The following is a 15,937-nucleotide window of genomic DNA, read 5'->3' as shown; positions in this document are numbered from 1 at the left end:
AAAACTTGTTTGCAAAGCCTTAATTTTGTGCAAGACTGTGTGTCGTCAGTAAGGATTGCAGCTCTCATGCCCCTTGAGAACAAGACCTGGATTAGATTATGGTTAAAATAAGTGGTATTCAAAAAAAAAAAAAAAAACTTGTAGTGTGCATCCATCCTTGGTGGGGAGGGTTTATGCACCTGCACGACTTCATTTACAGGTGTCGACTGATTCTCTCACTGGATGGTCACAGGGACTGACCAAGTGACCTTAACCTTCCGCACCCCAGTGCCACATACTCACCTAGCACACTCCCAAACACACACATGAGCCTCCTGCCCCCATGGGATGGTGGGGCTGATTCAGTCTGGGACACAAAGACAAGCATTCTTCTTTTATATCCCTTACACCAAACCGCTGGGACTGGGGAGAAAAGGAGATTTCATCATTTTTCTTAATATTTTATAATAATGTTATTTTTTTTGTTTGTTTTGTTTTTATTACGTTTTTCTCCCGACATCACATTACACATTAAGGATACACACACCTTCACATGTGATATTTTATATTTTGGCTCAATTTAAAAGAGGCATTACAGTACATCTTTTGTTCGTATAACTCTATTAATAGCCATTTCAAACTTGTGCAATAGAGTCACATGTGCAACTTTACAGTAATACATCACCTAATATCCTTGGCAAAGTTTGGATTCAGAAGTTGGCCTCAGCGGAGGTGAAAGGGTTTAAAACAATGCATCAATCTCTGTTATGTCTCACTGTCCTGGTTCTGAGTTTGTACAGGGCAAACAGGGAAGTGTTCCCATAAAGAGGGGGCCCGCGCTGTGTTTGCATTGCTTTCCTCGGCACAGTGACTGATGGAAGACCAGAAGCCACAAGTAGAAAAAGCAATGGGCTCGGGCATACTGTTCCACCTAAACATCAACACACTAGCTAGATAAATGAGGCTTCGGCCCGTCTTTCCAATGCAGTTCTCCGGGCTCCAGAGGCTGTAGATCAGAGCAAAAAAAGGCTCCACATTTAGCATAATTAACCACTGACTTTTATTTAGATCGGCATATTACTCTTCTGCTGAGAAACGGAGAAATTAGTGTATTTATATTTTTAGGGTGGGAAATATTTTAACGTTCCAGACATTCCTCTCTGTGATTTTTATTCTTTCTATTTTTACATTTTATTGACAATCCATCTCGTCTATGGTATTCCATCATATAAGTGTAAAAAAAAACATCACATCTGGACTGATCAGAGAAAGGTCAAGTGCTACGGTCCACCATAACTTACTGAAACGCACACTTGTCTGCTCTGAATATGTGCTTCAAGCTTTCATGGAACTAACTCCCTCTAGAGGTAAGAGGATGATATGCTGCTGGTTTCTTTCTTCTTCTTCTTTTTTGTGGGTGGGGGGGATTATTCACTCTCCACACCAAACCATCCCTGCCACTCACAAATGTTAGCGTGATTATATAGGAACCGATGAGGCCACCTCCTGCGGCTGGAGCACGTATGAAATAATGCCAGCACACCTTCATATTTTGCAGATCGGTCATAGCACACTGGAAATATTCCAGGACTGTCTGGACGAAGAAGTTAGACATAAAGGTAGATCTTGGCCAACGCCTGAATCTTTAAAGCATATTGGGTGTGTTCACGCCTTCACTTTAAACTGTCAATTTCTGGTGAAATCCCTCAGATGACACGTGATTAAACCAGAGTCGTTTCCTCTTCAGTAACTTTGTTGGTGAAATCCACCCAAATGAAAGTAATCTCTAATGACTCTTATATATTTTTTTTATTGTTTTGAAGAAAACACTAAATGAAAATGGCCTCATATAAATGTAAGGCTACTGTCTATTTAAGAATATAAAAAAATATAAAACGTCGGGAATTTCATGTCCATCACATCATTGTTATATTTCACCACAAGTTAAAGGATGAGCGCTTAAGGCGTCACAACAAGAACAAATCCGACCAGGAATCATAGAGAAGCTACAGTACACATGTGTAAACCCTCTCTGAAATAACTTCTCCCTCCCTCTCTGTCTCTCTCCCTCTCTCAATGTCTGACGCGGGGGGCATGCCCTCTAAATAAACTTTGGAGCTCATAGGGGGAGAGAGAGTGGGAAAGAGAGAGACAGCAGAGGGCTGAAGTCATCAGCGGGCCGGCGGTAGGGGAGTGAATGGGTCCTGCACGCAAAGCAGAAAAGCGCGGAGAATTACTTTGGTTCAGTCGCGGCTCAGATCCAGCGAGCAGGAGGAGATGTTTGACAACACAGACCTGCACAGATCTGTGAGACATTTGCCCTAGACATTGATTTGGTGACTGATCCCGGAGCGGCTTTTATTTTCGCGCTTCAGCTGATGCTGAGATGAAGCCGTGACCATCGGCGCGCCTGGCTTATTAAGTATCCACACACACACCGGGACGCACGGCGCATCTCCACTGAGAGAGACAGGGAGAGGGAGGAAAAGGTCAATTTGGAGTTGCTGCAAGCGGATTTAATATCTCAAACTTCTTGTGAAGCACTTTAATCTTTGATTAGCAGTTCTACTCATCTGTTTGACCTAATCTAATGTTTGATTCGGTTTTCTTCTTGCGCGCAACGGATGACAGTCGAGCTTTTTGGTGTTCTTGTGTGTTTTTACTTTTTGGAGGGAATGTTCTTCATCACGGCAAGGATAACGGATCCCTGACTCAGTCTGGCTTTCTTGGCACATATGTGGACCCTATCCAGGATGTTACAGTCTAAGCGGCCCAGGCATCATTGGGCCACCGTACACTACCATCACCACATATCACCACATAACTGGGGGTCCCGCTGTGTCTAGGAATTAACTATACTCCTACTCTGTCTCCGTCTGGGAAAAACGGAAATCCAAAAAGCGTTTTGGTGAACATTGACATTGGCTTTACGAGTCTCATCTCTGGGCTACTATGCAATTACAACTGATCTCCTTTGTTTTGATCATCTTGCACTGCATGGATTACACTGGATGTCAGCAGCACAGCAGCTCCAGGCACCGGCAACATAAACGTGAGTAAAGTGAAACGAGGCGCGTCTCTTCAGTTTTTGTGTTAACTAATCATCCTTTAATTCCCCTTTTGTATGATTTTAACCGAACTACATCTACAATTCAGCGGGCTTATTTAAATACGCATACAATCACGAACATATAAAGCTTTTTCTTTTCTTTTCCCAACGAAACTTAGTCTAAATTTCTAAATGAGTGAATGCATTGCGTCAGGCTCTTTATCTGGGATGTGTAGTAAATTTCTAGATTTCTGGGTAACCAAAGAATTCTCCTGAAGTTTGCCATAACTAAATCAAATATCCGGCGAAGTTTGGTGTGTTTTAACGTCCTATTTTATTATTTAAAACTACACATAGGTCGCGTTGTAGGATTACTGAATTGTAGTCTACTTAGGAAAAATAACATCATTAGACAGATTTATGACTTCGACATGAAATTATTTTCTGTATATGAGGTTCATATACTTAAGTTTGATGTCTGATTTGCTCAGTTGACTTTAAGAAATGGCATCTATCCTTTATTTCTTTATTCTTTGGCCAAATCCAGATGTCCGTGTAACCATACATATATCAGCGCTTTGCGCACTTACGTCTTTAGAAACCCAACATTTTAATAGGATACTTTTGACACGTTTCATTTGAACGGTAATTGGATGCATTCATCGTTGTGTCACCTGAAGCCTGGAGTCGCTTCTCAGTGCGCCCATGCAGTCTCCTGGTTCCCGTCGCTCTCTAGCGGTCAGCGCAGCAGACTTCAGGCACCGAGTCTGCAGCCCGGCTATCGGCGCTGATCAGCGTTCAAATGAATATTCACGCTTCGGTTCCCATATTTGGTGATGTACCGTGGCCGTTGAATTCATTGCCTTATATTGGAACATTTTTGTAATTTATGAGGGGAAATGCTCGTCTGGTGTTGGCCCACAGGACACAGAGCGGGATTCTGATGTACGCCTGTCAGAAATTAAACTCGGATAAATCATGTCCCATCTTGGTCTTGTAACCAATGCAGAACTGTCAGTATGTGCTCCACTGAACTCCAGAGAAGTTCCATACGGAGCCTGATGTTATTTCATGTCCCATATATCTCCAGCACCATGTGTCATCTTTTGGGCCACGACCAGCCTTTTTCCATGACACTATGAAATAGGTATCAATAAAGTATATTTTTCTGTTCATCCTACACACACTTTATCACTGAGGGCCTCCAGATGTGCTCCGTGACTAACTCTGTTAGAGAAGAGCAGTGATAACTGGAATATTCCATGTATCTCTTTGCCAGCGTGGCTGAAAACTGTCTGTGATCTGCAATAATAGGCCTCCAGAGTGATGTTTTTATCCCTGCCACCTGGGACTGGAACTTTTCCTTATATGAGACGCGCAGAGAGGAGACTGTTTCTAATAGTCATATTTAGCCAACGCATGTAATGGGTTGATTATTCTCATTTATATATGTGTTTGTACTACAAATAGAAACAAATGCCTAGTGTTGATCCTCTCTGTCAGTGTTTATTTCTCTCTAAACAGGAGCCTCTGCATATAGAGAGTAGTGAAAGCAGAATGTTTGAAAGAGCTCTTGCACTTTAAATAAAAAAATAAATATCAGGTCCTAGAGTGAAAAGAGTGAATGTTTTCTGTGTAATATATATATATTTTTTTTAAATATCAGTAGCCGCTTGCTTCTGCATAGGATTGCACACGTACATATGTTTTTTTTTATATATTTTTTTTTATATGGATTCAGTTCTGTAGAATGGACTGTAGCACAGATACATCATTTCATTTCTGCGCAGAGTAACCTTCTGCCCTCCAGACTGACTCGGTAACCGTTAATTGACGGGTTCTTCTAGAAATCCAAACTTCCTCCAAGGACACAGATATCCAACACTTCCTGAGATATCAGGGAGGATGGAGGGGTTAACTGGTGAGGGGGTAAATGAGTACAGACTTTAGAGGGAAAGAAGGGGGTAAGACTGAGTGGGGAGTCAATGACCATTCAGTTAAAAGGTCAAAATCACCGTGCAGAGAGAGAAATTAAGCAATGAGCTTCCGGTCTGTGATGATGAATACGAAAATCAAGGCCTGGATGCTAAAAGTGAGAACTACATATGTATAATAAATCATATGAAACATGTCAGTCCCACAAAGGATTAAAATAGATAAATTCATCCATTGATTTCAGACTAAAATAGAATAATGTGCATTGTAGAGGCAGGGAAATCAGATCCATTTTCTTCCCATTCGGCTTTGTTCAGTTTGTCTGCGAGCTATTCCTTTGTTTTGTGTGTGTGAATATGTTTATTGTTCACATTTAACTTTGTTGGTGTGTTACGCAAGATACCGCTGTCCAACTGAGGTTTCGTTGGTGCAAGTGCAAGGGCAAGGCCAAATTCCTGTGTCTTAAGGCTTCTGTGAATCAGGGCAGCTTGGCAGGAACACATGTGGGCAAATGGACAGCAGTTGTAAAGATAGTCAAGATATTTCAAACAAAGTATCCATGATCTATGGCAAACTGGCAGCTAAACCGTGACCTGAAAAACACAAGCCAGTGGCACGAAATGCCAAGGCCGAAGAGAAAAAACAATTCCTTGTGTGCTCCCAGGGATTGCTTTGAATGTACCTGCCATATGTGGCTACTGCTACATTAAAATGACACCTCTGGGAGGGGAGCATGCAGCCGAGAGGCGCTGACTCTCTCACAGGTGTATGGATTATGTGGCCTTTAAATACTACACTGTCACAACTACACTGCATCATCTTCTGGATTTAACTTTGGCATTTGTAAAACGGTGGTAAACCAATTTCTTTTAAGACAGTGCTATCCGTGATAGTGATATTACTTATATCGATATGTATAGAATTATAAATCAAAGCTAGAAGCCCCCTCTGTAAACTATCTAACAGGAAAATGACCAATCAGGTACCAAAGTGTACAAACTATGCAAGCTTTTCTAAGAAAACTCTTTCATTATGCTTCTATACAAACTTGCTGTAAGATGGGAGATACTGCAAATTACCATGACAAAGCTGTCAACATCAAATCAACATGACTAAAACCCATGTCCCAAGTTTCCGTCAGGACACAGTCTGGTAGTCACAGATGGAAAAGCTGTCCTTGAATATATCAGCATAAACTAAACATTGCAGCACTTATGTACATAAACAGGCTTGTAAACATGGAACAAAATGCCAGCACTGGGCTATCAGTCAGCAGGCTTCAACAGTAAGACTGTGAGACGTACGAGTCTGTAGAAAAACTTTACCTTGAGCCCCGTAGCCAGCAAAAATGTATGGACATGGAAGCTGGTTTGGAGTCGATGGGTTGAGACCTGATTATGCTCCACCGAAGGTCTCCCGGGCCATTCCAATCATTTGGATAGCCTTTACGCGCTGATGAAGAGATGAGTAACAGACATAGTTATACACGCCATCCTAACATTGTGGAGGTGTTTACAACACGATGGCTCTGGTTGGTTGGAGGCTTATCCAATTGTGTGCATAACAGGAAAAATCTTAATCCGAAATGGAATCCAAATGGCTGATAAAATTGGAGTCTGGCTAAACCAAGATATAAGCCCAGCCCTCTGCTTTCCGCAGCTGAAAACCGAGAAGATGCACACGTGAGTTCATTCTCGTGCTCTTTGCTTAAACTCAGTGAAATAATTTCCTTTAGTTTAAGCTTGTTGGTTTACTGAACCTTGGCATATAAACCATACCTATAGTAAACAAATACATACACCTTTGGTTGGTCCAATAGACTGGAGATATAGTGTGCACAAAACAGCAGAAATGTACAACAGTTAGTCTAAACCCTTGCAACTTAAAATTTATATTCGCATACATTTAATTACGAGATAATTGAATTACATTTGTGGGACATGGCATGAATGACGTAAGTTAAGTTTTCTGCCATTTTGTATTTTTCCGGCAGCAAACTGAAGCGCAACACAAAGAAATAAGTGATAGAAAAGCTGCAAAGGATTGGAAGAGAAGACAGGGGTTTTGTCCAAAGTATCCAACACTGAGCTCATGTGCCCGATCAAATATCAGAATCTCACCAAAGTATCTGGACATGTAACGCTGCACTATCAATGCAACGGTTGTAACGTAATCTCGATATTTTCTTTTTGAAACGCATCCCTCTGCTCCTGTCAACAGAGATCTCTGGTGTGAGCTCAGGGTGTCAGCAGGGTGGCTGTCTGACCTGCTCTGACTACAATGGCTGTCTGTCCTGCAAGCCGCGCTTCTTCATGCATTTGGAGAGGATTGGGATGAAGCAGATCGGGGTGTGCATGACTTCCTGTCCTCCTGGCTTTTATGGCACACGCTCGCCAGAAAGAAACACCTGCACAAGTGAGTAGCAAGCTGAATATTCATGAAAACCACACGAGTGGGTGTTCAAATACATCAAGGGAAGGTTCTCGAGCCTGACGTAAATGTGTGCTATATAAAAAAGCATACGCACACAAAATCTTGTTGGCTCTTCACCCCGGTTCAAAACCCTCAAGGTAAATATGGCATTGTGTATGCATGTACTCAGATAATAAGTACTTTTCCGTTTGGTGACATTAAATTAAATCAAGTGGTGCTTTACCTAAAATACTTCATCACAAGCCACCCCGTAAAACATCAATCTGCCTGCGGTGGCTAGACATGCACACATGAACACACACGCACACTGACACCCTGTATATTTAACGGGCAGGACACACTCAATAACATGTACGTTTTAAATAAACGCTGGCGGTGGGTCTGTGTTTCTCTGTCAGAGTGCAGGTCGGAGTGCGACTCCTGCTTCAACAAGAACTTCTGCACGCGCTGCCGAGCGGGATTCTACCTTCACCTGGGCAAGTGCCAGGAGAGCTGCCCAGAAGGCCTGGTCGGCAGCGACACGCAGAGGGAGTGTGTTCCCAGTGAGTTTACATTAACCGAGAATAAAAGCATGGCCCTCTGTTTGTCTGCTGCACAAAGCAAACTCAGACGCATTATTTTGCCTTTGTGTCGGCAGTGTGCCCTGTAGATTGTGAGTCGTGTGTGAACAGCGAGACGTGTACGCAGTGCCGGTTGGGCCTACTCCAGCATGGAGGGAGGTGTCTCCATCTCTGTCCGGAGGAGTACGAGCCTAATGACAATCTTATGGAGTGCACGCCACGAGGTACGTCCAGTGTATGTGTGCGAGTGTGCCATAAACAACATGATTGATAAGGTGAAATATGACCATAAGTGGCAAATGAGCTTAAATTTAAAGAGACTAACTCAATTTTCTTCCTTTTTCACATTTCCCCTGTCAGTGCACTGTGAGGTGGGCGAGTGGAGCGAGTGGAGCGAGTGCTCTAAGTCTGGTAGAACATGCGGCTTCAAGCGGGGCCAGGTAACCCGCACGAGGCAGATCCTGCAGTACCCGTCGCCCTTCGGCACACCCTGCCCGGAGATCTCCGAAGTCAAAGATTGTGTGGTCAAGAGGCGGAAGTGTAAAGAAGGTAAAGACAACTAAAGCTACGCCATGGCAGAGTAGCTCTGTGACCCGAGCATGTGTCACATCCTGACTAAAGATCCCTCTCATCCATCATATCAGACTAAAACGTAAAAAATAACTGAATGGTCAAGGAGGGTACGTGCTACACACTACACTGTCAGTAGTAATTGCTGCTGATCCAGTCAACGGCAACGCTGTATTTTCGACACATGGCACGATTTCAGCGCTCTATGAATTCCAGACCATGCTGCCTCAGTTTGTACAACCAAAGCTAGCCGTTCTTCCGCTCAGGACTATGGCTGTTTACTCAGAGGACTGTCATTGTGGCTAGAGTGAGGACAGTGAGGCGAACACACATGTGTGATGTTGCAATGGGTATGTTGTGTGTTTTCCCACGAGACCTCTTTGGATTTTAAACAGTAAAACCGCTTTCTATGCTGCTAGTAAACAGGGAATAGCGTGATCATTTCTAATGAATAGAGTGCAAACTGCTTTCAGACGGGCTCGTCTCGAAAACCTGATGCTGTGGCGCATTTACGATCGCCCTGTGTTATGTGTGTACTGCGTGCGTGTGGTTGCTGATGTGGTTGGAGGCCACGGCTGGTTGTTTTTTCGCCTGAGCTCTGTAGTGTTAAATGACAGATCACAGACAGGGTAGGAGGCAGAGATCCAGCACCCTGGGGCCTCACACTTACAGAACAAACACTGCGTGTGTATGGGTGCGCATGTGTGTGTGTTTCAGTGTGTGTGTGTGTGTGTGATGCAGCAAAAAAGCGGTTGACACTGGAGCAGAAACAGCCAGCTTAACATCAACATCCTCCCCCTGGGAGGCACGCGGCGACCAGGGGATCAGTATTGTTTTATCCCCACAGCTGCCAATACACACACTCATACACACACAACAACTCTCTCTCACTCTCTCTCTCTCTCATACACACACACACACACACGCATATATGCAAACCACCACATGCACTATTACAGATACAGATACAGATACACCCTCTCCATTTCAAGTCAGACTCGTGCACAAATTCACACTTGCACACATGCACCATCACTGTCTCACTAAAATAACTACACAGCGTGCGCTCACGGTGGTAGGGGAGTCAACTGGGCCGACGTGATTTGTAAGGCGGACTGCGAAATGTGCCCTGTGTCACCCTGCCTATCTGTCTCTCTCTCTCTCACACACACACACACACTTTCTATCTGTATCTATCTACTGATCCATTCTCCCATCCTGATCCCCTGCACACACACGCACGCACACACAAAACCCTACCACGCTAAAGAAAACATAGACCCCCATATAAGCTCCCTGCCGTCGCTCCCAGTCGGTCGGGTCGGGGCCGAGATTTTAGCGTAGAGTCGACAGCTCTGTTGATCTAACCACTCCCTGGTGAAAGGGGTAGACGGAGACGAGAAGTGAGAGGAAAGAAAGAAAGAAAGAAAGAAAGAAAGAAAGAAAGAAAGAAAGAAAGAAAGAAAGAAGGACGCACAGCGCAGACCCTGCGTATCGACTTTACCCCTACATGTGATTACCCAGTTGCCCCATGTTCCAAGAGTATACCGTGAATGGGAGCTAATTATCTGCCTCGGCGCATCCTCTCCTCGATGTTTACGTTCTGCACACGCAAGAGGGTCAATGGTCCGACCTCAGAGAGCCCCCGGTAATCCTCCAACAGCTCTCCGACACTGATACATCCTTCTACTCGTCCTCTTCCTCTCCTCCTCTTTTGCACTTTCTCCGTTTGCCTTCTCCTCCCCTTCTGTGCAGTCTCTCCCTAATGCGTTATTTCACTCGTCCACATAAGTCCACTAAGTCGCTTGCTCGTTTAATCCCGTTTCCCTCAAGAAAGACAGCATGCTCCTTTTTTTCCAGCTCTTAAATTTGTTTCCGTCTGTCTTATTTAAACCCAGTGACAATTTGCTGTGATCTTTTGTGAGTTTCTGCCATTTCCGTGCATTTCTGCCTCCGTTCCAGTCTTCTCCTCTCTTGTCTTCCACAATCAATATAACCTTGTCTCTGTTTGTTAAAAGTGCAACTTCTAGAATCGACTGACGTGTTAGCAAAACATTTTAAGAGCATTTCTTTTACTAAAAATCTATTTTGTATTTTACTTTCGGGGCCAAATGTGAATAAGGCCACTCTTCCATATCTAACAGTAACTTCTGATTCAAAGAATATCCCTGTCCTAGCTAATCCGTAGTCGTTTTCTTAAAGAGTTACACGAAGGTCAATTCCCCTTTCAGGATTGACAGTTGAATCTGAATCTTGAGTCACAAGATGATTCATTACCGAGAAAAGAATCTGGAAAATTAAACAGAAATCTGCCCCATCATCGGCTTCACAGATCATTTCTCTGAGACAGTGAAATTTCAAGTTGTAGCCCCGGGGAGTTATGAGACATTTATTGCTTCTGGTGGCCAATCCCCACCAGCTTCAGGCACATGCAAAAGATGGTGATAGGGATTCTCTTGTCAACTCATCATCAAGAAATCAAAGGCGCATATTTCCAAAAATACCAACTGTTGTTAATTTAAGCCTCCAGCTCCTGCAGTCTCCAGCTATGCAGAGTCATTTCGACAACACATTTTCCAGTTGGTTCCAATCAACCCCTTGAAAGTGTTTTAAATTAGAGATACGTCAGAAAAGTTGTAAAACTGTCGAGGCCACGGAGGCACCCTAAGGCTTAGAGTCTGCTCCGTGCTTCCGTTATCCACGGCTAGATTGTGAATGTTTACACGCACATCCTCATTTGCCGCCTGCTCTCTCAAGTTAATGCCGGATAATTTGTCCTTCGATCGACCTGCTGTTCACCTCTCTATCGCTGTAGCCCGGATAGACTGCGTGCCCCCTCTAACTCCCACACACAGACTCGCACACACGCATTACATCCACAGAGAGACATACGGTTAAGCAAGCTAGCACCAACCAGTCAGTGAGAGGAGGATTGTTACACACACCCAGAACCCCCCCACTCCTCATCCACCCCCACCCCATGACATCCTGGCAGCCATGCGGCAGGCAGCAGGCATTCCACTTGTGGGACAGCCCATAGCCTTTAATCCCGGCCTGGCTCCCGCCAAAAGCTCCCCGGACGACAGAACGCCTGCCACAGAGGATGTGCCACCATAAAACACACAGTGTCCCTGCAACCACGCACGCTCACAGACCTCTCCCCTTACCCTCGGTGCCCCCATGCTCTCATTTGAGTTCTGTCAATCTGCTTTACTCCCACCTTGTTCCGCAGTTCATTTAATACATTCCCCGGATTGTTACTCCTCCCCTGCTGCTCTCTTTCACAATCTCACACACTCGCTGCGGCGGCACACAGCGTCCCGTCCTTTGTGTTTGTGCCGTAACAGATTTCTAGGAGTCACACAGCAGCTACGGACAATTCAGCAAGTCAACACTAGTGGCTGTGTTTACACAGTAGAGGCAGGGACATCATGGGAATAACACACACACATTTTACAGCAACCAGTCACACAGGTTTCTGCTCATTAATTGGAAAATTACTGAAAACCTGTAGGGACAAATCATTTTTCCTAAGAATACTGATCCCGCCAATAAGAATTTGAGAGGATTCATAGCAGACGATGCCTTTATTGGATCCATATTTGCCATAACTTGACACAAAGTCACGGCAAAAATTGCCGTGTGTTGGTCATAGTAAATATTTTACAGCATTTCCACTCTTAGCACGAACGGCAAAGTACGGAGCGTAGCACGGAGTGTGTAGTCTGCAGCCGCAAAGAACAGATGCACGTCACATAAAAAAGCGAGACGGGTTAAAAAGTGAGTTCAGATTTACAACTGCTATCCCTCATATCTCTGCGCTCGCGAGTCGCAGAAAGTGGTGGTGGATGTTTCCGCGGCTTCACAGCTGCGGCAGTTTGTTCAACTGAAAATAACATTAAAGGAACAGTTTGATGGGGTCTTGCTCTGAATCAGACGGAGTATTGAGTAAGGGTCAGGAGAGCTAAGTTTAGCATAAAAACTGGAAACAGCTGGAGTCAGCTAGCCTGACTTCATGGGGTTTAAATATCAGCCTGCCAGTGCTTCTTAAACTAATTAATACTCTGTGTTTTTCCAAGTAAATCACTGCATCCATCTACTGAGTGATTGGTAAATGTTGTTGCATGTATTGTTACTTGGCTAGCTGTTTCAACCTGCTACTAGTCTTGATGCTAAGCTAAAAGGGAGTAGTCACTGTGAGTTTAAGTTCCATTTCATAACATCACTAGAAGCTTTTCCTGCATTGTTCCCAAATCCAGCCACTGTACGTCTCTGAAAAAAAAAAGCCCTAATGATATTATTCATGAAAACTTGACTCCTGGGAATGCGCTAAATGTCTGTTCCAAAACCTCCAAAGGTGTCTCATTTGGGGACCAATATACACATGTCAACACACAGTTTACAAAAAGCCCAACAGAAACTGTTCCAACTAACCAAGTGCAGGTTGGTTTGATAAACATTCCCCTAATCATCTCAACACTGACATGGATTAAGTTTCTCCTCTGGCTCGACAAAAGCGCTGGGGCTACAGTATGACTAATCCACTGAAATTGTAAATAGTTATGGTGTCAGGACAGAGAAAACAATGAGAGCGAAGGGGACTTCCTGTGTTTATAGAGGACGGGGGGCATACCCCGAATGAGTCAGTGCGCCACATTTCCCCATCCATCCATCCACCCATAAAACCAACAATATTTCTTGACTACTTTTTTATCACTGACTTTTCGCTTTTTTTTGCAATTAAACTTTATGATCTCCGCTGTGTCGGCATTGTCCATATCTTGTGCTCCTTTCGTTATTTCTGGAAGAGGACTTAACGCAGCAGGCAGCACAGGCTTTCTATCGCTAACCCAAAGTGCGTGGGTCAAACACGGTCCAAACGAGAGACCTGCTGCCTTGATTAATGAACGAGGGGGCGAACATGAAGCGGACAGGAGAGAGACAGAGATCTCTTTCTCTCGCGCGGTTTATCTCTCCCTGTGTCTGTGCCTACTTCAGCAGTTTCACAATCCCCAACCGGCCAGCCAGCAGCCAAGCAGGCCGTGCTGCTCCGTTCCACTCACACATGAGCAGCAGCAGTACAACAACAGGAAAGGGCCTCCTCTGCTCTCGCTTGCAGGTCCTGTCTCCAACCTCCCTGAGGGTGGATCTTGTTATTATCATTAATAACTGTGGCCCGGGCAGAGATAAACCTTCAGCATTCCAAAACTCTTGGTTTTGTTTATGAGATGGTGTTGCAAGAACAGATAAATTGAGGGTTTATTTAAAGGCTTTCTATTTTGGACAAAGGTCTGCTCATCACAGGGAGAGGCGCTGGAACAGCTGATAGGCCGACTGAGTAGCGGCCGTCTGTGGTTAAACATTGACATCTTGTGGCGAAGACTGAGTATTGCTCTCTAAAGTAAAATTACAACCTGTACTGCTGGTAGGTTTGGATAAAAATGGCTAGTTTATGTAACTGAATTACTCCATTGATTTTCTAATAACCATAAATGAGCAACAACAATGAGGGCTGAACTGAGCAAATTGAAGTATCTGTATACTGGTCTTTCAGAAATGATCTCAACATGAAACGCTCTCATCTTTTATTTCATCTTTTAAGGCACATAATACAGTACAACTGGTAATTTTTCATATGAAATTGATTCTTTTCATTTTAAGATTTATTCTAATCATAATCCCATATATGTTATGTCTACTTTTATTTGTATAAAAAGAAGTTATGCCATTTATCTCCTTAAAGTTGGGTAAAATTCAACATCTCACTTTACTAATCCTTTTTTTTTTTCAGGACCTCCTCGCAACCGCAAATACAAGGATAAACAGGGAGGACGACGGGAGAGGAAGCGGGAAAGGGAGCGAGAGAGAGAGAGAGAGGCGGGCGAACGTGAAGACTCTGATAACAGAAACAAAACGGAGCACAGGCACCGCAGAGGCCACGACACGCAGCCCGTCTCCCCCGAAGACAGCTTTGTACAGTAGTGCTCGGGACTAAAAGTCTAACGCCTTCCCACCTTCCTCCTGTTATATTCCCATCCTTCCTGCTCCACAACTACCCCACCCTCACCCACTGTTCGCCCCCCACAACCCCTCTCTGCAGGGGTGTTGCTGCTACCTGTATGATTTGAATATACTGTTTATGCACAAGCGGGATGGGGCACATTCAGCCACAAGGCTTGGGCCACTATTGACTTTAAAAAGTCTTTTTTTTTTTTTTTTTTTTTCCTACATTGTAATCTCAGCTCCTTCACTTCAACCGCTGAGAACGTGTCCCTTCTGATAAGAAGAGGAGACATTGCTGAGACTGAAGAACAGTGAGATTTGTCTGTGACTGTGTGGAGGACTGTCAGACGGACGGACTGAGAGACGTTATGTGCTTGTTGATATGGTTATTTAATGGGGCTCTGGTACAACATTGCGCATTTTGGTTTTTTGAATGTAGATTTTGCAGCATTATGTAGAACAATTGTCTATTATTGTTGTTTCTGTTCTTTAGACCTCTTTATTTGGTGCAGAATTTGTAAAGAAAAAAATAAAATAAAAGCAGAGTTTGTTTTGTGACATCTTCATAATAATAACTACAGTTGACAGATGTAGGGTGGCCTGCATGCTGTGAGTTAAAGTAGTACAGAAAAAAAAAACAAAAAAACAAAAAAAACATGAAAACACAATCCGTATGTCGCAGACAAAAGCTAATTTTATCCAGATAACTGATAAATCTAATCTAGGACTGGCTGTTCTATCGTGTAAACAGATTCTGTGCTCTCAATAAAGCTCATCAAGTAGAAACAAACAAAAAAAACACCTGTATGTCAAATAAAACTATAATGGGTTTGTACCTGTGTCTGTTATCATTTAGTCTCTGACCTCTTTCTTATGCAATCCATTTCCACACTTCAGATGATTATAAGGTTGCCGTCGTCACAAGTCGAATCTGGTTACGACAGTGGGAAGTCCATCCAAGTACGTGCAGAAAATAAAGTTATTTTAGCGACTGAAAAGAAATTACTTGGATGCTTTCGATAGTAGTAATCCTGTTGTATTATGTTTTTTCATGGCTAATTTCATTTTGTTGTTTGATCCTCTGCACACTGTGAATGCACTCCATGTTGTAGAGGCAGTTCACTAGGAAAACAAATTAATTATAATAGTCTTGGTATTGGTATGGCATCCAGCAGTAGTTTAAAAATAACTGAGCTGTTGATTCAACTGTTTTCATTTTTGTTGCAGCCTTATTAAACTGTATTGCGTTGTACCGACACGTTCCTATTATTTTGACAACACTCCCAGCATTTCAATCACAGAAACACTACTGTGTTTTAATTCAACAGACTTGCAAAACCACAAACTACATACTCAACAACGATCTTAGTTACTTTATCACAATGCTGCACCATAAACTGGACATGTA

At 43.5% G+C, this 15,937-nt stretch overlaps 1 protein-coding gene across 1 annotated transcript; it reads left to right on the top strand.

The window, feature by feature from the left end:
- Window positions 1–2,115: 2,115 nt before the first annotated feature.
- On the top strand, window positions 2,116–15,377 carry rspo3 (R-spondin 3). The gene is made up of 6 exons (XM_047597696.1): window positions 2,116–3,031; window positions 7,184–7,378; window positions 7,795–7,938; window positions 8,034–8,180; window positions 8,317–8,505; window positions 14,318–15,377. Exons 1-6 carry the CDS (start codon window positions 2,932–2,934, stop codon window positions 14,506–14,508), a joined length of 966 nt encoding a protein of 321 aa, XP_047453652.1. The 5' UTR covers window positions 2,116–2,931; the 3' UTR covers window positions 14,509–15,377.
- Window positions 15,378–15,937: the final 560 nt, after the last annotated feature.

The sequence above is a fragment of the Mugil cephalus genome, chromosome 11 (genome assembly GCF_022458985.1).
Source record: "Mugil cephalus isolate CIBA_MC_2020 chromosome 11, CIBA_Mcephalus_1.1, whole genome shotgun sequence".
Lineage (NCBI taxonomy): Eukaryota > Metazoa > Chordata > Actinopteri > Mugiliformes > Mugilidae > Mugil > Mugil cephalus.
The sequence above is the reverse complement of the archived record's forward strand: the minus strand, read 5'-3'. Positions and strand labels throughout refer to the sequence as shown.